The sequence below is a fragment of the Artemia sp. Qi Xiang Cuo genome, chromosome 11 (assembly GCF_049724085.1).
Source record: "Artemia sp. Qi Xiang Cuo chromosome 11, ASM4972408v1, whole genome shotgun sequence".
NCBI classification, from domain to species: Eukaryota; Metazoa; Arthropoda; class Branchiopoda; order Anostraca; family Artemiidae; genus Artemia; species Artemia sp. Qi Xiang Cuo.
The window spans coordinates 13,878,955-13,901,788 of NC_142804.1; the positions used below are offsets into that span (position 1 = coordinate 13,878,955).

A 22,834-nucleotide genomic window follows, 5' to 3' on the forward strand; every position below is an offset into this window, starting at 1 on the left:
TTAAATTTCCAATCGAATGAGCCCTTTCTGAAGTTTCTACGACAACGTTATCCATACAAAACCTTATATGCCCCCAGGGCATAACTTACAACCCTTGTCCTGAGAGCTGTGGGGGAGTTGTCATCCTCAAAGACCTAATTTCCAGAACTTAAAACTACGTTGAATAAAATGGCTATATCGAAACTTTGATTGGATGTGTTTGGGGAAATGGTGGGCGTGAGAGTTAGTAGCCCTCCATTCACTTTCGACTATTAAAAGAGCACTAGCCCTTTGAATTTCCATTCGAATGATTCTTTTTTGAAGTTTCAACGACATCACCTTCTATAAAACCTTATATGCCCCCAGGACATAACTTACAACCCTTGCCCTGAGGGTTGTGGGGGATTGTCCTCCTCAAAAACATATTTTCTATCTGGAAATCAACTACGCTGAACAAAATGGCTATCTCGTAATTTTGATTGTATGTGTTTGGGGTAATGATGGGTGGGGGGGGGCTACTTGCCCTCCAATCACTTTCGACTGTTAAAAAGGGCACTAGAACTCTCGATTTCCAATCGAATGAGCCCCCTTTGAAGTTTCTACGAAGACCCCTTCCATATGAAGTGCCTCTGGGGAAAAAAAATAATAATAAAACATTAGAGCCGTATGGTGTTTATTATAGGCAACGCTGTAGCGTTGCTTCTGATTAGTGTCTTAAGGATACTTAAATAGCGCTAGGGAAATAGGGTGATATGTTGTTATGGATACCTCTCCGTCATTTTTGAGGAGTTATTTAACCAACAATTTTGTGAAACTAGAAAAGGGCACAAAGCTGAATGGTGCTATTTGAGCCAAATCTAGCTAAACTGTAAATTCTAAACATTGGCATCTACAACCAAAAGAAATAAAAAATACATCTTTCCCATCTCTAACCGAAATTTTCGTATCCGGAAAACGTCCATATTGGAATTCCACAATCTTCCTTAACGTTTTCCACTGGCTTTTGATCAGTTTTGTCGATCTAAAGCTGTGAACCTAATTACAAATTGCTTTTGTGCGATAAAATTGACTGGGTCACTTAAAAGGAAGAAAACGGAAATTTAGTTCGACCGTGGTTAGATGGAAAACCTTTAATGGGAGAATCTAAAAGTTCTTTTTCTAAAAATGTACCTGGCGATCCTTCTAATTTGTAATTTGGCTCATTGCTAAGTTAGTTGATCACTGGTATTGCGACTAAGCTTCGAAAGAAACAAAAAATGCAACACTAAAATTGTATTGGCAACTGGAAAAATACAACACAAATTTTGTTAAGAATGATAATTCCGAAACACTCTGATTTTTCTTCTCAACTACTTATTCAGCTAAATTTTTTTTATAAATGCCAAAAATATAGCCACAGTAATGATCGAACTTGCACTTGCTTCCATAGGGGCATCCCAGTCCGTATCTACAAGGTTTACGAGAAAACGAGGTATTTCTCTTCTTGTCTGTTTCAGCAAAATCATTTGAGTTCCAAACTATGGGTTTCCACTTTTTTTTATTTTCTGGCCTATTTGCACTATCCTGAGCATCTAATTCGAGCTTGCACTTCACAGGATAATTTTGTTTTTCATCCAATTCCTGTATCACTTTAGCTGGTGACGGTGTAAGTAAGTTACATTGATGGCACAAATTTGTTTCTATTTTGGATGTAAGCTTGCGTATTTGTAGACTCAGTCGTTCTAGATTTTACATCTGAAACCAAAACTTATTATTTCTTCTTTGTCGGCACACATTTGACTTGCTGAATCAATTCAGTATATTCTTTCAAGATACAGCGTTTCCTTGCTCCTTGTAATTTGAATTGAATGAGGATCTAAGTGGTAACATAAGATTTAAAAGATGTTTATTACACATTAGCCAATCTTCAGGCTTAAGTGGAGATATGGCCAATTCTTTATTGGATTACTCACCCAGTATCTTTTCTAAGTTCCTCTTTTTCTGGCTTCGATTCTTCTCGTAAGTTTGGTTGTGGCTCTTGAGGTAAATTGGGTTCATAAATATCTTCACCTTGCAGACCCAAATCGTTAATATAATGTTGAAGGATTTCATGGGAAACTAATTCACAATCATCTGCCAGGAGGGCTGATTAATTAAGTTATTCAGAGATCATTTTAATTTGCATTAATTAACCCTTGGTAGGTCAGAATGAGACTTAGATAGTTCATATGCTTTTGTGTTTCGTGTACACATATTTTATGTACGCTTGTTTTGTGTTTTAAATACGAGAATTCAGCTCTCCCAACTCGAGTAAAATGAATGCGAAGAATCGCAATTCCTACAATGGTTACAATAACCATTGTAGTAGTCCCCGAAGCCGCGCCACGCCGAAATGACGGCGGCGAATTTTTTTGGCGGCGCGCCGCCTATTTTAGCCCGGGGGCGCGCCCCCGTGCGCCCATGTTTATAATTAAAAAAAATAATAAAAATTCCACTTCACCAAGCACGTTCAACCTCGATTTTAGTGAGGATTTTTAAATGGTTATCTAAAAACATGCAGGAACAATATGACAAAACAGGAATTTTTTGGGCCGTGCGGAAAGTGTTTATGTTCACCGTCCATCAGACCAAGTAGAATTCTCATTTTTAGCCACTAGACTCAGGGAAACCTATGTTGTGTTTATGTTTCACATCGCATTGTTCCTATAAAATCCCGTGTTTATTCATTTCCTTCTTGTTAATGATTTGGGCTAATGTGTGCATGACTTTAAAAGTTTGAAGTTCAAACTTCTCCTGTTCATCAAATACATACGAAAAGGAAGTGAAAAATAAAAAACAAATAACAACATCGAAGAAACACTGTATACAAATCAGATACTATGGCTTAACAACACCAACAATTTTAAATCAGTGGTTACATCACTTCAGTTACAATTGATGTAACAAAAGTCAGATTGTTCACTCTGCCTGGAGCAATTGACCTTTTGGCAGTCACTATCAGTCCGGTCGTGCTAAAAAGCCGTTTAGCTGGGGCACATGTGGCCGGTACAGCCAGAACTTGACGAGCATAAACTGCCACTCGCGGGATCTGATACTAGCCCTGTACCTTGTGGTCCCACAGAATGCCGCAAATGGGCTTCTTCTTTGTATCTGCTGAAATAAGTTGTTTTATAAGGAAGAACAAACCTGCACCTTCACCATAGGGCTCCTGCGCACTACACTACAGGAGGAACTAAACTGCACCTTTACCCTCTTTTCTTATCAACACGGAATAACCCTTCGAAATTATTTTCTGAAGGAAGTGGTATAACGTTTCAAGTCAAAGTTTAAGGCTACTTCAACTTCAGTGTGCTCTGCTAACTGTGCAAAAAAATCTAATTCATTTCTATAGATATATTTCTATACTAGCTATAGATAATCTACCAAGCGGGAAACTACTGCAAATCAACATCGATAAATAAATGAAACCCAAAACGAACAAAAATAACAATAACTAACTGAGTCAAATTCAAAACGAGCAGAAATTAAGATAAGCTGGCCTCAAACTCCTATGCCTTCCCAAGGCCAGAACAGAATTTGAACATTACTGTAAAAAAACAAATGTTTTAACTTTTATAACTTTAATAAATCAAATAATATCAACATTTTGATTACTAAATATCAGTATATGTATATTAAACTGACAATGCATATTCATTTGTATTTTTGTCAGTAAAGTACAAATTATGTTCTGGCCTTGGAAAGGCATAGGGGTTTTGAGCCCTACTCATGTTAATTTCTGCTCGTTTTGAGTTTGACTCGGTTATTTATTGTAATTTCTGTTCGTTTTGGGTTTCATTTATTTATCGATGCTGATTTGTGGTAGTTTCACGCTTGGTAGATTATTTGGCTTTAATTTTGCTCATTTTTGGTTTAATAGACTTTTTTACTTTTCTTTGAAAAAACTTATTTTTTGGAAACAGTTTTTTAATTAATTTCTGTTCGTTTTAGATTGACATAGTCTTTTCAGGAAAAAAGAAAATCATACTTTAAATCTTTTCGTTTTTTTAAGAATTTATAGTTTGGCCTGCTATTTATATGCTGGAAAACAATTTTCAGCAAAATTTAACAACATAGACCCTTATAAAAATCTGGACACAAATAGTAGTGTTTAATTTTGTTTCATACCTCCTCTAGTTGACCTTAAATGGACAACTGGATAACATTTGCAAAAAAATTTGGTTACTTTCTTTGATAGCTTGGATAAACTTACGCTTATTTTGATTTGGTCAAATTTTAAGAGCAGAAGAAGCCCTGAAAGTTTGAATATAATACCCTCAGTCGTTCTTGGGATACTGCTGAGATGCCTTATTGGGAATTAGCATAAACACAGTGCATTTTGATTTAATCTTTAGGCAACAGTTACTTTTTAAACATAACAGCAAATGGGTGGGTGGGCGGGGGTGGGGGATTAGTTTCCGTCCAATCACTTTCGGCTATCAAAAAGGACTTCAGCCTTTTGTATTTCCAATCTATTGAGCCCTTTCCGAGGTTTCTACGACAAATCTTTCGATACGAAATGCCATGGTCTAAGCAATAACAACGACAAAAAGTGATATATTATACCCATATCTCTCTACTATAAAAATGTCAAGCCTTCCAATCACTTTCGATTATTAAAAAGGGCACTAAGATTTTCGATTTCCAAACTAATGACCCTTTTTGAGTTTCTAAGACAACGCTTTCTATAAACACCGTATATGCCCCCAGGGCATAAATTACAACCCTTACCCTAAGGGCTGTGAGGGTGGTGGTCATCCTCTAAGCCCTAATACCCAGAACTTTCAACTACGTTAAACAAAATGGCTATCTCAAAATTTTAATTGTATGTGTTTCGGGAAATGGTGGGCGTGGAAGTGGTGTTAGTTGCCTTCCAATCATTTTCGACTATTAAAAAGGGCACAAGCCACTCCAATCTCTAATTTAATGAGCACTTTTCGAAGTTTTTATGACAACTTCTTTGATACTAAGTTGCCATTGAAGAAAGAAAAAATAATAAATAATACTTTGTGCCAACACTGTTTTCATATGTCCTCGAAACGGAGAGTAACCCCCCTTTCCCAAAAGTTTGGTGAGGAGTAACCATGACAAAAAACATATATTATTCTGGGACGTCAATAATCAATAAATTGAAAAAACTGTCCCTCTGGGACTTTTGATGGGATGTGCGTGGGCACAGGGAGGGCGTAAACGGCAAGTTACTCGCTTTCCAATCACTTTCGACTATTAGAAAGGGCACTAGTTATTCCAATTTCCAATCGAATGAGCCCTTTTTGAAGTTTCTATGACAACTCCTTCGATACGAATTGCCCTGGTATGGAAAAAAAAAATAAAAAAATAATACATTTTGCCAACATTGTTCTTTACTTAGATAGCTCGATTGCGCTGCCTATGACAACATCCTGAATTGCCTAATGCTCTTTTACCTACCTCTTTTCATCCGAAAAATCTGAAAGAAAAATGAACAGAATTTTAAAGTGGACGGTAGAATTTTTGTTTCAAGAAAAATTTCTTCTTCTCCTTCGTATGAACCGATATACGTGGCGAGCCCAAGATGACAGTATTTATTTTTAAGAAACAGATTAGCCGGGATGACGGTTGAAGCCCGGAGGTCGATATCGATAACCTAAAAAAAGAAAAAAAAACGGCGGCGTATTAGTGACACCACCACCGATAGAATCAGCGGCGGCGTCAGCGCGCTGATCCAAGCACGGCGGCGCGCCGCCGTTTTTTTTCAGTGGCGCGCCGCCGATTTTAGGCGCGGCGTAGGGGTCTACATTGTAGGATATCAAATATCCACCTATTAGTTGAAGCTTTTAGAGCACTTCTCAGCAGTCTTTCAGAGCCAACCTAATATCGGTGGAATAGGGTTTGTGCCAGGGTATTAGTGAGGCAGAAAAATTATGTGGTTAGATATTCTTCGATCCTACTTCCTAGGGCTAAACTGGAAGGAAGGTTGAAACACACGTTAAAGAAATTAATGTACTTTGAGTCTTGCAACACTATCTGGGACAGTTTGGAACGTAAACTTCAAAGTTGTAAACAATTGTGATGGACCGTTGATAAAGGCTTCCGGACGTGAAGCCGAAATATTCAAATTTTTGTTACTCAAAATTTGCTTCTTTTTTTTTCTTGACCGCTGTCTTATTTGAAGTATTACTCTTATTTTTTTTATTTGTTTAAATATGAAATTACAAAGGCATTGTGGTCTAAAAAATAATTGTTTATTATTGACAAGATCGAATGGTCACGTTTGATAATGACTGGAACTGATTGTAGAAAAAAACTAATTTTTATGAGAGACAAGGGCAAGGTTTGATTTCAAAAGCTAACGGGAATAACCCAATATTTGAGGGGGCGCTGCCCCTTGAAGTCCCCACTCCAATCTTTACGTTAAAGTTTATCATATTCTTCATTGAGAGTATCATCAGTACATAATACAACATGTCAGTCTTTGGTACAATGAGTCGGAGGTGGGTTGCCTCCAACAAATTGAACATTTACCAATCATTTTAATTTAAATCCTCGCTTTAATTAAAAAAAAATTGCTACTTTAGGAACCAGCCTTTCTACACTTTTGTTTCTTTGATTCGAACTGTTTGAAACCAAATTTTTCCTTTTTGTCAGGATTTGAAAAAAAAAGATCCGTTTATAAGAAAAATTATTTATATTATCTTCTAAAATATTAGTTAATAATTTAATTATAATATTTAAGATTTAGTTATATATCCCCCAAGCAACAGCCAGGAATCGAACCGTGGCACCCACGATTTGCAGACGCTGCTTTATCCACTCAGCCGCCGCAAGGGCATCGATAAACTTTTTAATGTAACCACTTTTCATTAATGACAACGCTGGAGTGCAAAACTTAATATTGCAGAACCTGTTTAGGGCTAAACAGAAGCTAAAGTACAGTTTGAAGGGGAAAAAAGAAAGTTAAATTTAAAATTAATATCATTATAACTTCCTTCGACTGTTGTCTCTTTCCTTTGTAAAGGATATTTCTGTAAAAGAAAGGTATGATGACAGATTTTTTTTTAGATAGGACGGGTTACAATTAAGCAGCATTTAGATGCAAGTCCAGCTAGACTTGGAGGTGAATTTGTAGTTAAAAGATAATTTTGCTAGGATGAAAGTGAATATACTTCTTGATGCCCTTTGTTATGCTCTTTCATAATCCAGTAATTGATTCTGAGGAAAATTACATTTTGAGCCCTAAAGGGCTCAAAGCAGCCCATACTACGTACAACACAGAACAAAACAACCCTAAAGTCAAACTGAAGTCAGGTATTGTTTTGAATGAACAAATGAAATTTAAAGCAAACAGATTGATATGTGCATTCAGGTCAAACTTAAAACGAACGAAAATTACTACAAATAACAGTGTGGCTTCTGCCCCTCTATCCCTGTAAAGGCTATATTTTTCTTTACTATGGAAGGGGAGTTCTGAGGTCATGATTTTTTCTATTATGTAAAGATTGTGACGTCATGAAAATTTTCTGTTATCAAAAGAAAAAATTATGGCGTCATTCCACTGGAGTTTTTCTCAGTTTATTGTTTTGTTGTAATAGTCACTTTGATAATGAAAATTTCAAAATTTCTCTCTGAGGAAATAAACAAAAGTACTAAATATCCTAATTTCTAAAGCATTTTATATGATGAAAGTCGTAGTTTATTTTTTAAGTGCGAATTATACCTTTGCAACGGAATAAGCATAAGAATTCGAATGGTCTGCACTTCTCAAAAGGAACAAAGTTACAAAAACTAGTAGATTTTAATGCAAGGAAGTTACATATTTTACATTTTTTTTACACTAATTGAGTGAAAATTTTAACTTAAATATTTTCGATGCGGACGACGCAATGCCAAACATAGAACGGTATCAAAGACCCTCGGCCTGAAATTGGTAAAAATCACAAGTTTCAGCCGAACCCTTCAATTCGGTCAGTTAGGTGTTCACATACTCACCTTGGTTCTTGGCAAGACTGATGTAATTGGTACCCCTCCGCTGCTACAATTATTTTTGGATATAATTACCCTTAGCAAGCTGTACTATTTCACATCTTTTCTGCCGGATTACCTGGTGTAAGTAAGTTTTTATGGAATGCATAATATATTTGCGGACCCCATGACGTCTGCAAAATAGATTTCTTTTTATCAATACGGCTTATATCATTAGCAATGAAAAAATGATCCAATTGCTCGTTAGGAAGTGGTGTAGTTTGAAAACTTTTACCATTTTACCATTTCCGTTATTTTCTCCTATTGATCGAAAAAATGCGGAAATTCAAGACACCCTGTCATTCGCCTTTCATCATTTTCGCTAATTAATCGTATCCCAGATTGTCCTTTTTCCTTGGCACCAATGTTAAATCCTTTTTTAACTATTTAATTTAGACTACATAATTTTTTTCTAAATATGTTCATGATTCAGAAAATAGCTACGAAACAACTAAGTAACCTCAGTAATGAGTAAACTCAGAAAGTACTGTAAATTAAGGAGCTACAAGTTGACCTGTTCAGATGCCAAATTGATCAAGTCTATTGAACAAACGACGGAGTAAGTTCACAAACAAGATTCTTTACTGGTTGTGATCGTCCAGTACCAGTCATTTGGTGTAGAAAAAAATTCATGGGTTTTGTGTCCTTCATGGATTTCTTTATGCGTCCTTTATGTTTTTTGGGTATTTTGTCTTTGGGTATGTTTTTTGGTATTTCGGTATGTTTTTTGGGTATTTTGGCACATTTTAGAATCAACGATTATTTAGTTTTTAATGGCTGAAAGGTTTTGCCCTTGTTTATATTAGTCCTTGCTGATAGGGAATATCTTTTTAAGGTTTAATGTTAAAAAATCATCCAATTGCTTAGACGCTAAATTTTTTAAAAAACATAATGGCTAGCCTTAGTGGACTTGGCTTTGAAACGACTTAACTGAGTTCGTAAAGGGTATCAGAAACCTAATTGCAATTATAAAACGGAGGACCAAAGACTTCCATAGAAACTAAGGGAAGTCCTTCTTTCCCGACATTTCGCCCTTCATTAGGTCCATAGCTCAAAAACACGATAATGCACTGAATCGATAAATACGAACATCCGCCCCCCTTCTTCAGCGCAAACAGAAAATTTCAAGAAAAATGCCAAAAAATATAGAAAGACAAAGAAAACCAAAAAATGTGGAGAGTCAACGTGAAAAACAAACCAATAAAAAAAAGAACAATAGTAGCCAAAACTAGTAGAATTAAAACCAAAAACCTAACGAGTTACTCACTAATACCCACCACTAACAAAAAATCCAAAAAAAAATTGCTAATCGTCGGTATTGGTGAGTGAATAACCTTTGGTGTTAGGTTTATGGTGTCAATTCTTCTAATTTCCATTTTTATTGAATCTTGTTTATCTTCTAATTTTGGATTTTATTTTATTTTTTTTATTGGTTTGTTTTTCAGGTTGACTCTCCCTATTTTTTGGCTTTATTTGTCTTTCCAAATTTTTTTCTTTGGCATATCTTATGAAATTTTCTGTTCAAACTAAAAAAGGAAGGCGAATGTCCTCCCGAAATATTCGCTTTGTATTTCAGTATTTTCATTGGCCTTTACAAAAAACATTTTTGATCGTTTTTTCTTTAGAATTTTTATAACTTCTTGGTTTCAATCTTTCATCCTCTTTCTCTCTCTCTCTCTCTCTCTCTCTCTCTCTCTTTCTCTCTCTCTCTCATTTTCTCTCGCGGGGTGGGGGAGTAAGGGGGTTAAAATGTATGTCTGAGGATAAAACAGGTAAGGTAGGTTTACTCATTTAAGCTGCTTGTATAAATAAATAAAAAAATTGAATTATTGGCAATTAAAAGATCTAAGCGTAATGTTGCATGGTTATCTTACTGACAACAACACTAAACTCCCTTTTAAAATAAGTATAGCGTCGCTCTTTTGAGAATTAATAGGTTTTCTTTTAAGGTTACTCACTACGAACGGGATATAAATCAGGTCAAAACAGGACAGTTAAAAGAAATTTTGTATGGTCCAGTAACAGGCATGAAACAAGATTTAACAGGCCCACAGAAGGTACCAATTATTCTCCCTGAAGAAGAACAACAAGAAAAGCAGGAAAGTGAATCAGATGACGGTAGCTCTGAATCTGAAGAAGGGCGGAAAGAATTTACTAGCAGTGCTAGACCTCGTGATGAATCCCCTGATAGCAAAAAGGTGAGCTGAAAAGGTCTTAATAATTCCTTTTGTAGTGCAGTTTTCCCTCGAGCAATAACTTTGCAGTGTAAGAACTGGCCCATTCTAAACTTGGTTTTGAGTTCCCATCCGCAAAAACTAAACGTGCTAAAAAAAAAAAAAAAAAAAAAAAAAAAAAAAAAAAAAAAAAAAAATGAAAGTTGGAATGGCCCTAAAGGACCTGTAACATAAAGGTGTGCTTCGACTTCCAAGGCTTGGCATGTATATATCCAGACATCTGCTTTTGGCACTGATTATTTGCCATCTTGCTAAGTGAATGACCTTGGCTTATTAATACATATTAATTAAAAAAAACTTTTTCCACAAAATAAGTTTTTCAAAGAAAAGTAAAGAACTCTGTTAAACAAAAAATGAGCAAAAGTAAAATCAAATAATCTACGAAGCGTGAAACTACCGCAAATCAGCATCGATAAATAAAGGAAACCCAAAACGAACAGAAATTACAATAAATAACCGTGTCAAACTCAAAACGAGCAGAAATTAACATGAGTAGGGCTCAAAACCCCTATGCCTTCCCAAGGCCAGAACATAATTTGCACTTTACTAAAAAAATATAAATGTTTTTACTTTTATACTACTACTACTACTAACAACTCACCGCAGCATCAAGCCACCTGAGGCCAACACAGCTACACACGCTCCTCCTCCATCCCAATCTATTCAAAGCATCCCTTTTTACACCCACCCTCGAAGTTCCCATTTCCTTTAAATCTTTCTTTGTGACATCCTCCCACCCCAGACGGTGACGACCTGCTTTCCGTTTAGCCCTATACGGTTGGCCGAAAAGAACAATCTTCGGCAATCTGTCATCCTTCATCCGCACAACGTGTCCTAGCCACCTCAACCTTTCTTTCATTATAGCCCTAGAGAGCGGTATTGAACCAAATGTTTCGTATAGCCTATTGTTTGAAATACGCTCAGTCAACCGGGTACCCAGAACAATCCTTAAGCAATTTCTCTGGAAAACATATAGCAAATCTTCATCCGCTTTTCGGAGCGTCCATGCTTCAGAGCCATATTTGACCACTGTTATCACTGTAGCTTCTAATATTCTAATCTTGGTTTGAAGACTTATCTTCCTATTCTTCCACACTTTTTTTTAACTGTAAAAAAACACCCTGAGCCTTGGCTATTCTACTTTTAACTTCTTCACTGCTCCCACCATCTTTACTAATAATACTACCTAGGCAAGTGAAGCTGCCCACCAGATCAATGTTTTCATTACCCAACGTCACCTTTTCATCTTCACTTATTCCTAGCCTTAGTGACTTAGTCTTCCTAATATTAATTTTCAAACCAATTCTAGCACCCTGAACTCGCAAAACCTCTAAAACTTCATTCATTTTGCTCACACTTTCATCGAGAATGCTTAAATCATCAGGATAATCCAAGTTCAGGAGACCTTTTCCTCCCCATTTGATTCCGTGGTCTCCCATCGCCTTTCCTGTGCTCTTTAGGACAAAGTCCATCAAAATGATCCATATAAAGGGGGATAGAACACAACCCTGCTTAACTCCTTATTTAATACAAAACCAGCTGCTAACCTCATTTGCTACCTTAACCGCAGCGGTGTTATTCTCGTACATAGCACTAATCAGTTTAATATATTTGCCTGTTATACTATACAAGGATAAGACCTTCACTAAAGCTCTTCTATCAACAGAATCGAACGCTTGCTCATAATCTATAAAACTGAGGACCAAAGATGTTTGAAAACTCAGGCACTTCTCAATTATTAGCTTAAGAGTGAAAATTTGGTCGACATATCCTCTACCTTTCCTAAAACTGCACTGTTCTTCTCTTAAAACTTTGTTTACGGCATCTCTCAGTCTAAAAAGTATCATATTACTAAGTAATTTGCTACTTACAGAGATCAGACTAATGCCTCTACCACACTCACTTTTATCACCTTTCTTATAAAGTGGCTTAATTAAGGTATTCCTAAAATCGTTAGGTACTTCCCCTTTTTCAAAAATCATATTCATAATCTTCAGTAACTTATTTCTAACCTCAGAGCCACCTTATTTAAGAAACTCATCTACCACCTTATCAGCACTTGGAGCCTTATTATTTTTCAATCCTTTTAGTACTGTTGCTATTTCTTCTTCACATCACAAATCTTCCTTTATATCCAAGATATCATAAACATTTTGATTTTCCTCTATATATTTTTCGGAACTCTACCTTGGTTAAGCAAATTCTCAAAATATTTGTCCCATCTCTCTTTATTTATTTTCTTATTGGTAATTGCCTTTATAAGTCCAATAAATCAAATTATATTAACATTTTCATTACTAAATATCAGTATATGTAATTTGCATAATTTGCACTTGTCTGAAAAAAAAAACAAATGAATGTGCATTGTCAGTTTAATATACAAATGGAGAAAAATTTTCAGCAATTTTTAACAACATACACCCTTTTAAAAATCTGGACATAAATAGTAGTGTTTAATTTCGTTTCATACCTCCTCTAGTTGACCTGAAATGGATAAATTGATACCATTCGCAAAAAAATCTGCTTACTTTCTTTGATAACTTGGATACACTTACGCTATTTTGACTTGGTTAAATTTTAAGAGTAGAAGTAGCCCCGGAAGTTTGGACATAATACCCTCAGTCGTTCTTGGGATAATGCTGAGATGCCTTATTGCGGATTAGCATTAACACAGTGCATTCTTAATTTAATCTTAAGGCAAAATTTAGTTTTTAATAATAAAGGCAAACGGGGAGGTGGGCGTGGGAGGGGGATTAGTTGCCCTCCAATCACTTTCAACTATTAAAAAGGGCATCAGCACTTTCTATTTTCAATCAAATAAGCCTTTTTCGAAGTTCCTACGACAAATCCTTCGATATGAAGTGCCCTGGTAAAAACAACAACAAAATAAAAATCATGCATTATACCCACATCGATCTTTACTATAAAAATTTCCAGCCTTCCAATCACTTTCGACTATTAAAAAGAGCACTAGGCTTTCTTTAAACACCCTATATGCCCCCAGGGCAAAAATTACAACCCTTACCCTAAGGGCTGTGAGGGTGGTTGTCATCCTCTACGACATTATTTCCAGAACTTTCAACTACGTTAAACAAAATGGCTATCTCAAAATTTTGATTGGATGTGTTTGGAAAAATGGTGGGCGTGAGAGGGGCGTTAGTCGCTCTCCCATCACTTACAACTATTAAAAAAAGCACTAGCCCTTTCAATTTCCAATCAAATGAGCCCTTTTAACTTTCTACGACAACGCTTTCAGTAAAAACCTTATATGCCCCCAGGGCATAACTTTCAACCCTTGGCCTGAGGGCTGGGGGGGGGGGGTCAGCCAAAAAGACCTAATTTCCAGAACTTTCTTCTACGTTAACACAATGGCTATCTGAAAATTTTCATTGGATGTGTTTAGGGGAATGGTGCGCGTGAGAGGGTGGTTAGTTACTCTTCAATCACTTTCGATTATTAAAAAGGGCAATAGCCCTCTCAATTTCCAACTGAATGAACCCCTTTTGAAGTTTTTACGACAACTCTATCTATAAAAAACCTTATATGCCCCCAGGACATAACTTACAACCTTTGCCCTGGGGGCTCTGGGGGGTTTGTCATCCTTAGATACGTAATTTCCAGAACTTTTAACTATGTTGAACAAAATGGCTATCTCTAAACATTGATTGAATGTTTTGGGGGAAAGGGTGGGCGTGGGAGGGGGGTCAATTACTCTCCACTTACTTTCAACTATTAAAAAGGGCAATTTCAATTTCCAAACAAGTGAGCCCTTTTTGAAATTTCTACAACAACATTCAATAAAAACCTTATATGCCCCCAGGGCATAACTTACAACCCTTGTACGGAGGACTCTGAGGGGTTATCATCCTGGAAGACCTAATTTCCAGAACTTTCGACTACGTTGAAGAAAATGGATATCTTAAAATTTTGATTGGATGTGTTTGGGGAAATGGTGGGCGAATCACTTTCGACTATTAAAAGGGCACTAGTCCTTTCAGTTTCCAATTGAATGAACCCTTCTTAATGTTTTTACAACATCGCTTTCTATAAAGACCTTACATTCCCCTAGGGCATAAATTACAACCCTTGCCCTGAGGGCCGTGGGCGGGGGGTGGAGGGGTTGTCATCTTTAAAGACCTAATTTGCAAAACTTTCAACTATGTTAAATAAAATAACTGTCTAAAAATTTTCATTGGATGTGTTTGGGGAAAAGGTGGGCATGAGAGGACGGTTAGTTGCCCCCAAATCACTTTCGACTACTTATAAAGGCACTAGCTCTTTGAATTTCCAATTGAAAGAGCTCTTTTTCAAGTTTCTATGACAAAGATTTCAATAAAAACTTATATGCCCCCAGGGTATAACATATAACCCTTGCCCTGAATACTGTAGGGGGGGGGTGTCCTGCTCAAAGGTATAATTTCCTGAACTTTAAACTGTGTGAAACAAAATGGCTATCTAAAAATGTTGATAGGATGTGTTTGGTGAAAAGGTGAGCGTGTGAGGGGGGCTACTTGCCCTCCAATGACTTTCGACTATTAGAAAGGGCACTAGCCCTTTAAATTTCAAATCAAATGCGCCATTTTTCAAGTTTCTATGACGAAGATTTCAATAAAAACATTATATGCCCCCAGGGTATAACTCATAAGCCTTGCCCTAAAGACTTTGGGGGGAGTGTCCTGCTCAAAGATTTGATTTCCTGAACTTTTAACTGCGTGGAAAAAAATGGCTATCTCAAAATTTTGATTGGATATGTTTGGGGTAATGGTTGGCGTGGAAGGGAGGTTAGTTGTCTTCCAATCACTTTCGACTATTAAAGAGGGCACTAGCCATTTCAATTTCCAATCGAATGGGCCCTTTTTGAAGTTTCTTCGACGACGGGTTCTATATAAACCTTATGTGTTCCCAGGACAGAACTTTCAACCCTTGCCTTGAGGGCTGTGGGGGAGTGTCCTGCACAAAAATATAATTTCTATCTGGAAACCAACAACGTTGAACAAAATGGATATCTAAAAATTTTGATTGGATATGTTTGGGGAAAAGGTGGGCGTGAGAGGGGGGTTGGTTGCCCTCCAATCACATTCGACTATTAAAATAGGCACTAGCCCTTTGAATTTCCAATCAAAACAGCTCTTTTTCAAGTTTCTACGACAAAGATTTCAATAAAAACTTATATGCCCCCAGGGCATAACTTAAAACCCTTGCCCCGAGGATTGTGGGGGAGTTTCCTCCTCAAAAACATATTTTCTATTTGGAAATCAACTACGCTGAAGAAAATGGCTATCTCAAAATGTTTGGGGAAAAGGTGGGCGTGAGAGGAGGATTAGTTGCCCTCCAATCACTTTCGACTATTAAAAAGGGCACTAGCCCTTTGAATTTCCAATTGAATGAGCCTTTTTTGAAGCTTCTACGACAACGCCTTCTATAAAAACCTTATATGCCCCCAGGGCATAACTTAAAACCCTTGCCCTCAAGGCTGCGGGTGAGTGTCCTCCTCAAAAACATAATTTCTATGTGGAAATCAACCACGCTTAACAAAATGGTTATCTATAAACCTCGATGGGAGATTTCTCAATAACTAGGGGCTGTAGAAAAAGTGTTAGTCATTCCCCATTCACTTTCGACTGCTTGAAAGAACACTAGAAGCTTTAGTGTTGCACTAAATGGGCCATATTCAAATCTTGTACGAAAACTCCATCGATACAGCGGACACAGCCCAACAGGAAAAAAATAATAAATAATACAATGTGTCTATATTGTTCTGATATGGCACCAGGGCATAATTTATAACCCTTGCCCTGAGGGTTGTGGAGGAGTGTCCTCATAAAAAACATATTTTCTATATGGAAATCAACTACGCTGAACAAAATGGGTATCTCAAAATTTTGATTGGATGTGTTTGGGGGAATGATGGGCATGGGGGTGGGGTAGTTGCCCTCCAATCACTTTCGACTATTAAAAAGGGCACAAGCCACTCCAATTTCCAATTGAATGAGCCCTTTTCGAAGTCTCTACGACAACGTCTTCGATACGAAGTGCCCTGCTCTAAAGGAAAAAAAAAATAATACATTGTGCCAACATCATTCTTATATGCCCTCAGGGCATAACTTAAAACCCTTGCCCCGAGGGTTGTGGGGGAGTATCCTCCTCAGAAACATAGTTTCTATCTGGAAATCAATTACGCTGAAGAAAATGGCTATCTCAAAATTTTGATTGGACCTGTTTGGGGGAATGATGGGTACGGGGGGGGGGCAATCTGGAAATTAACTACGCTGACCAAAATGGGAATTTTTATTGGATTTGTTTGGGGGAATGATGGACGTGGGGGGGCTAGTTTCCCTCCAATCATTTTCGACTGTTAAAAAGGGAACTAGCCACTCCAATTTCCAATCGAATGAGCCCTTTTCGAAGTTTCTACGACAACTCATTCGATACGAAGTGCCCGGGTACGGATAAAAAAATAATACATTGTGCCAACATCGCTCTTTATTTAAGCAGTGCTAGTGCGCTGTCTATGATAACAAAAATGACGAGAACCAAAGCTACGGTATTGGTTGAAATTCTTCAAAGAGTTCTAGGCTCTAAAGCAGTGATTACCAACGTGGCCAACGTGAATCCCATGGCCCAATGGTTGCGCAGGCCCCACCGGTGAGGCATGGTAATATTTTGATGGGTGATATGCAGGACGTGTACCCTTCGGCGCTCAATACTCCTGAGCTTTAATTTTGGAAAAAAAAATTCATACGAATAACGTCAAATTCAAATGCATTTAAAGAGCAAAAAGGATACTTGATGATATTGCAATGACATTATACATTGTATTAAAGGTGTTTGTCAGACAGTATTTTGCATTAATATAAAATATGCCTATTTCATGAGTATAAAATATGCCTACGATCAAAAATAGATACCAAGTTAATGGCCTTTTAAGCTTCCTTCAGGTGAATACACGTAAAATTTCGAATAATAAAATTTCAATACCGTAGGTGGAGGGGGGGAGCATCAGGATTCTATAAATACCTAGGTGGAGCATGGCCCCCTGGTATCCGGCTATCCACATATTCCAGATGTCTAGCTAAAATGAATGGACTAGTTATTTTCTTGGTTATGATGCTGGATTTATCTATGTACATGCATGTACAAGAATACCGTTTTTAAATATTGAGGATTGTGCGCTTATATGCAAGAATTCCTCCAGAAAAGGTTTATAGGAGCTGGGAGAGAGGGGGGGACTCTCCAATGAATAGTTTGGATCTAACAAGTTAAAGCATATTAAATGTTTCACAAGAAGCTTCTTTAAAATGAAAATGGTAGGATTTCAAATAGACACGACTACAAAGGGGTAAATACACAGGGGCTACTACATGGATATTAACCTTTTACTCCTTTATAATACCGCTCTCCGAGGTATGTGACAAAATCAGGAAGTTTGTCCTTGAAACAAATATTTCTATTTGTGTGCTGGTGCTGGTTTTCAAATATCTTTTTAGTCTCTTGCGTGCGTCTTTCGTTTTTCTTCAACTGCGCAGTAATTTCACTGAGGTAGTCCTGCAACTGCACGGTAATTTCACTGAGGTAGTCTTGCAACTGTACGGTAGTTTCACTGAGGTAGTCCTGCAACTGCACGATAATTTCACTGAGGTAGTGCTGCAACTACATGGAAATTTCATTGAGGAGGTCCTGCAACTGAACGGTAATTTCTATGAGGCAGTCCTGCAACTGCACAGTAATTTCACTGTTGTCCTCTGAGGTGGTCCGCCTCTTCTCATTGATCATTCTACTTATCATCTGTATAATTTGAATTTGGCAACATTCGGTATTCCCTTCTTTAGTCAGATCGGACTTCCATCGCATGTTTGTATCTCATGCTGGAATACTCTTCCTGAATCGGATAGAAGTTAACTAATTTAGTGCCTTGAGATATTTTTTTTTTCTTTTTTTTGGCCTACTGGCTTGGTTTTTCGCTGGTAGTTGATGTTAAAAGTAAAGATCACCATCTAGTAGTGTCAAGGTTTAATTTAAAGCTGAAATATCGGAAGGGTAATTACCTCCCGGGAAGTTATGATGTTAGTAGACTCCAGGATGAGAATTTGAGAGAAACTTTCCAGGAACAGTTGAATACTAAACTTGAGAGTTTAAAATTTGATAATGTGGAAGATGGTTGGAATAATTTTAGAAAAGTTATTTGTGAAGTTGCTGAAGGTGTATTAGGGAAGAAAGGTAGAACTGCAGCTAAGAGCATTAGTGAAAAAGCTTTATGTTTAATAGAAAGGAGAAAGGACTTGTACAAGAATTATCTGAGTGATAGATCGCATGCAAACAAAAGAAATGTAAAGAAAGTGGAGAAAGCATTGAAATATGAATTAAGGAGGTGTGAAGTGGAGGCCATGGATAAAATTGCCGAGGATCTGGAAGATGCAGCTAGACGGCATAATAGTAAAATATTGTACTGGCACGTTAACAAATTGAGAGGTTGTAGTCAATCTGGACTTGTCCCAGTTAAAGATAGGAATGGGGTGGCAATTAGCGATAAGGAAAAAGCTAAAGCGAGATGGGCCGAACATTTTGAGAACTTGCTTAACCGAGATAGAGTTGCAGGAAAAAATATAGAGGAAAATGAAAAAGTTTGTGATACCTTAGATGTGAAGGAAGATTTGTTTTGTGAGGAGGAATTATCAACAGTACTAAAAGGATTAAATAATAATAAGGATCCAGGTGCTTATAGGGTGGTAAATGAGTTTCTTAAATATGGTGGCTCTGAGGTTAGAAATAATTTATTGAAGATTATGAATATGATTTTTGAAAAAGGGGAAGTACCTAACGATTTTAGGAAAACCTTAATTAAGCCACTTTATAAGAAAGGTGATAAAAGTGATTGTGGTAATTGTCGAAGCATTAGTCTGGTCTCTGCTCTCTGTAGGTAGCAAATTCATTAGTAGTATGATGCTTTTTCGATTTAGAAATACTGTAGACAAAGTTATAAGAGAAGAACACTACGGTTTTCGAAAAGGTAGAGGATGTGTCGACGAACTGTTCAATATTGGGGTAATAGTTGAGAAGTACCTGAGTTGTTAAACACCTTTGGTCCTCACTTTTATAGATGAAGTACAAGAACTAAATTCTTGTGGTAGTGGAGATTGAACAAAGGTTTTACATTTGCGTGGTATACCAGATAAATACATTAAATGTATTAATGCTATGTAGGAGAATAACACTGCTGCAGTTAAGGTAGGAAATGAGGTTATGAGGTTTTGTATTAAATCAGGAGTTAAGCAGGGTTGTGTTCTATCCCCCTTTATATGGATTATTTTGATGGACTTTGTTTTAAGGAGCACAGGAAAGGCAATGGGAGACCACGGAATCAAATGGGGAGGAAAAAGTCTCCTGGACTTGGATTATGATGATGATTTAAGCATCCTATATGAAAGTATGAGCAAAATGAATGAAGTTTTAGAGGTTTTGCGAGTTCAGGGTGCTAGTATTTGTTTGAAAATTGATGTTAGGAAGACTAAGTAACTAAGGCTATGAATAAGTGAAGATGAAAAGGTGACGTTGGGTAGTGAAAAGATTGAGCAGGTGGGCAGCTTCACTTACCTTGGTAGTATTATTAGTAAAGATAGTGGGAGCAGTGAAGATGTTAAAAATAGAATAGCCAAGGCTCAGGGAATTTTCTCAAAGTTAAAAAACGTTTGGAAGAACAGGAAGATAAGTGTGCAAACCAAGATTAAAATATTGGAAGCTACAGTGATGACAGTGGTTAAATATGGTTCTAAAGCAAGGACGCTCCGAAAAGCGGATGAAGATTTGCTAGATGTTCTCCAGAGAAATTGCTTAAGTATTTTTCTGGGTACCCGGCTGCCTGACCGTACTTCAAACAATAGGCTATACAAAAAATATGGTTCAATACCGCTCCCTTGGACTATAATGAAAGACAGGTTGAGGTGGTTAGGGCATGTTGTGCGGATGAAGGATGACAGATTGCCGAAGATTGTTCTTTTCGGCCAACCATCTATGGCTAAACGGAAAGCAGGTCACCCCCGTCTGGGGTAGGAGGACGTCATAAAGAAAGATTTAAAGGAAATGGGAACTTCGTGGGTGGATGTAAAAAGGGAGGCTTTGAATAGATTGGGGTGGATGAGGAGCGTGTGTAGCCGTGTTGGCCTCAGGCGGCTTGGTGCTGTGATGGGTTGTTAGTAGTTAGTAGTAGTAGTAGTTATATTTTATTGTTTAAGTTTATTGTTTTGCTGACCAGGGATGGACGCAGGGGGAGCCTTGGCGCCAAACCCCTCCCCAAATCCCAAATTTTTCTGAACGTATGGGCACTGTCTATTCAAATTATCAAATGATTTTTTTTTTACATCACACCCCGCCCTTTTTTGTTATAATCGCCCCCGTCCCCTTAAAAAAATTCTGCATATTTGCATGATGCTGACTGTTGAATCAATTTATCTGTCCATCTATTCTCCTACTTTCCTTCAAAACGGCCAATCATACAGTGACAGCGCGTAAGTTTAAATTTATTAATAAGAATAAAACTTAACAAAATACATACACTTACCTGTTACCGTGAATATCCGAAATCTGGTAATGTCGACATTCACCTATGAATACTCGAAATTTCTTTTTTCTGCTTGGATTCAATTAGCTCTGCGAGTCAGCTTTTTAAGTCTTTTGCAAGCTATGATAGTAAAAGTTAAAGTTAGGTTACGTTAGATTAGGTTAGATTAGGTTAGGTTAAATTTGGTTATAAATATCAGAAATGGGTTAAAAACCTAACCTAAGCTAACCCAACCTAACCTAACCTGTCGTCATCAAACCTTGCATTAAACTGAAAAAGTTGACTGGCAACGCTGACTAAATCTAAGGAGAAAAAGGTACAAAAAAAATAAATATACAATACAAAGAAATCACTATCAGATTACAAAAAACGAAGTCGTTTAGAGCCTATTGCCACTTCGCTACGGTAACTAAAAAATTTGTTGGGTATGGGGCTCGAACCCACGACCAGATGGTAAGACCCAATGGGGACCCCATCCTAAGCCTGGCGCCGTAACCACTGCGCCAACCCAACTTACAAGAGTGTTATAACGACTGGGAAAAGGCTGGGAAAGAAATGTTTTAAGTATCTAAGACTTCATGCGAAATTCCAGATAATTTCGAATGAATCTGAACAGCAAAAAGCTAAGGTGCGGAAATATGCCTTAGGTAATGATACACGAAAATGAAGCGCAAACGAGATCTGCGGTTGGAAGACATGTAACCGCAACAAGCATCACTGTGAATCCCAGTGAAGTAAGCTACTTTAGATTATGTTAGGTTAGATTAGGTTAAATTTGGTTATAAATATCATAAATAGGGGTAAAACCTAAGCCTAACCTAACCAAACCTAACCTGTCATCATTAAAGCTTGCATTAAATATAAAAAGTTGACTGGCAACGCTTACTAAATCCAAGGAGAATAAAAGCTGTTTTGGACATCCACCGGTGAATGTCGACATTCACCAATTTGCGGACATTCACGGTAACATACCTATATAATACATGAAAAATAAAGTCTTTCAGCTAAATCTTCTAGCCTATCCATGAACTTGTAAAGGCAATTTGTCCTAGGGGCATGCCAGTTATCTGGGTGGGATGGGATGTAGAGCGTATACGGGATGATGGGCGCAATGTCATATGCTATTTTCATTAGATATTAATGTGTATGCAAAATTTTCATCTTAATAGGACCATGGGAAGTAGGTGGAAACCTGATCACAAAATTTGATTCTACGTTTTATTAAATAAAAAAAAGCAAGTTTTTTCAACTGAAAGTAAGGAGCAACATTAAAACTTAAGACGAACAGAAATTATTACGTATGTGAAGGGATTGCCCCCTCCTCAACTCCTCGCTCTTTACGCTAAAGTTTTTTAAGTACTTTTTTTTAGTTTTTTAGTACGTTTTTAGTACGTACCCTTGTGTTTCAGGAGTCGTTCCTCAAGAAATGGGACAAAATTCAAACTTTAGCGTAAAGAGCGAGGTGTTGAGTAGGGGCCAATCCCCTTCATATACGTAATTGTTTCTGTTCTTTTTAAGTTTTAGTGTTGCTCCTTACTTTCAGTTGAAAAAACTTGTTTTTTTAAATTTAATTTCTGATCGTTTTTTAAATAATGCCAGGAAATCTAGCCCTACCTTCACAGAAATATCTTCTAGGCAGGTCAATCCCGGTACAAATTTACCCCTGACAGTTACCTTTAACAACTCCACGCGTAAGATTGAGACGGAAAAGAGAAAACAAGACATATAAAAATAATTTTGTTTAGGAATTCTGGCAAATTCCCCCAGTGTGTAATTTCCCCTGACAAGTTTACCCCCTGGAAACTTCCCTCCCCGTGGAAAACTCCCCCGTGGAAAAAAACCTGCATAAAATCCCCCCCTATACGAAAATGTACACATACTTGCCGATAACAAATACTATGCGTAAACAATGGCGACATTTTATAACGTAAATATCTTTCTCCTGGGGCTGTGGGGAGGACATGTTACATCCAAAGGCATAGTTATTGAGTCTCTCAATTATGATAAACAAAATGGCTATCTCAAAATTTTGATTGGACGATATTGA

General features: G+C 37.2%; 1 protein-coding gene across 2 annotated transcripts in view; it reads left to right on the forward strand.

Moving 5' to 3' along the window:
• Positions 1 to 22,834, forward strand: part of LOC148946661 (large ribosomal subunit protein mL55-like) — a 195,048-nt gene that overhangs the window by 127,604 nt on the left and 44,610 nt on the right. For both annotated transcript variants that reach the window (XM_089096317.1, XM_089096315.1), the window contains exon 9: positions 9,948 to 10,196. In XM_089096317.1, coding sequence (XP_088952443.1) covers positions 9,948 to 10,196 — 249 coding nt within the window. The remainder of the gene's footprint in view (positions 1 to 9,947; positions 10,197 to 22,834) is intronic.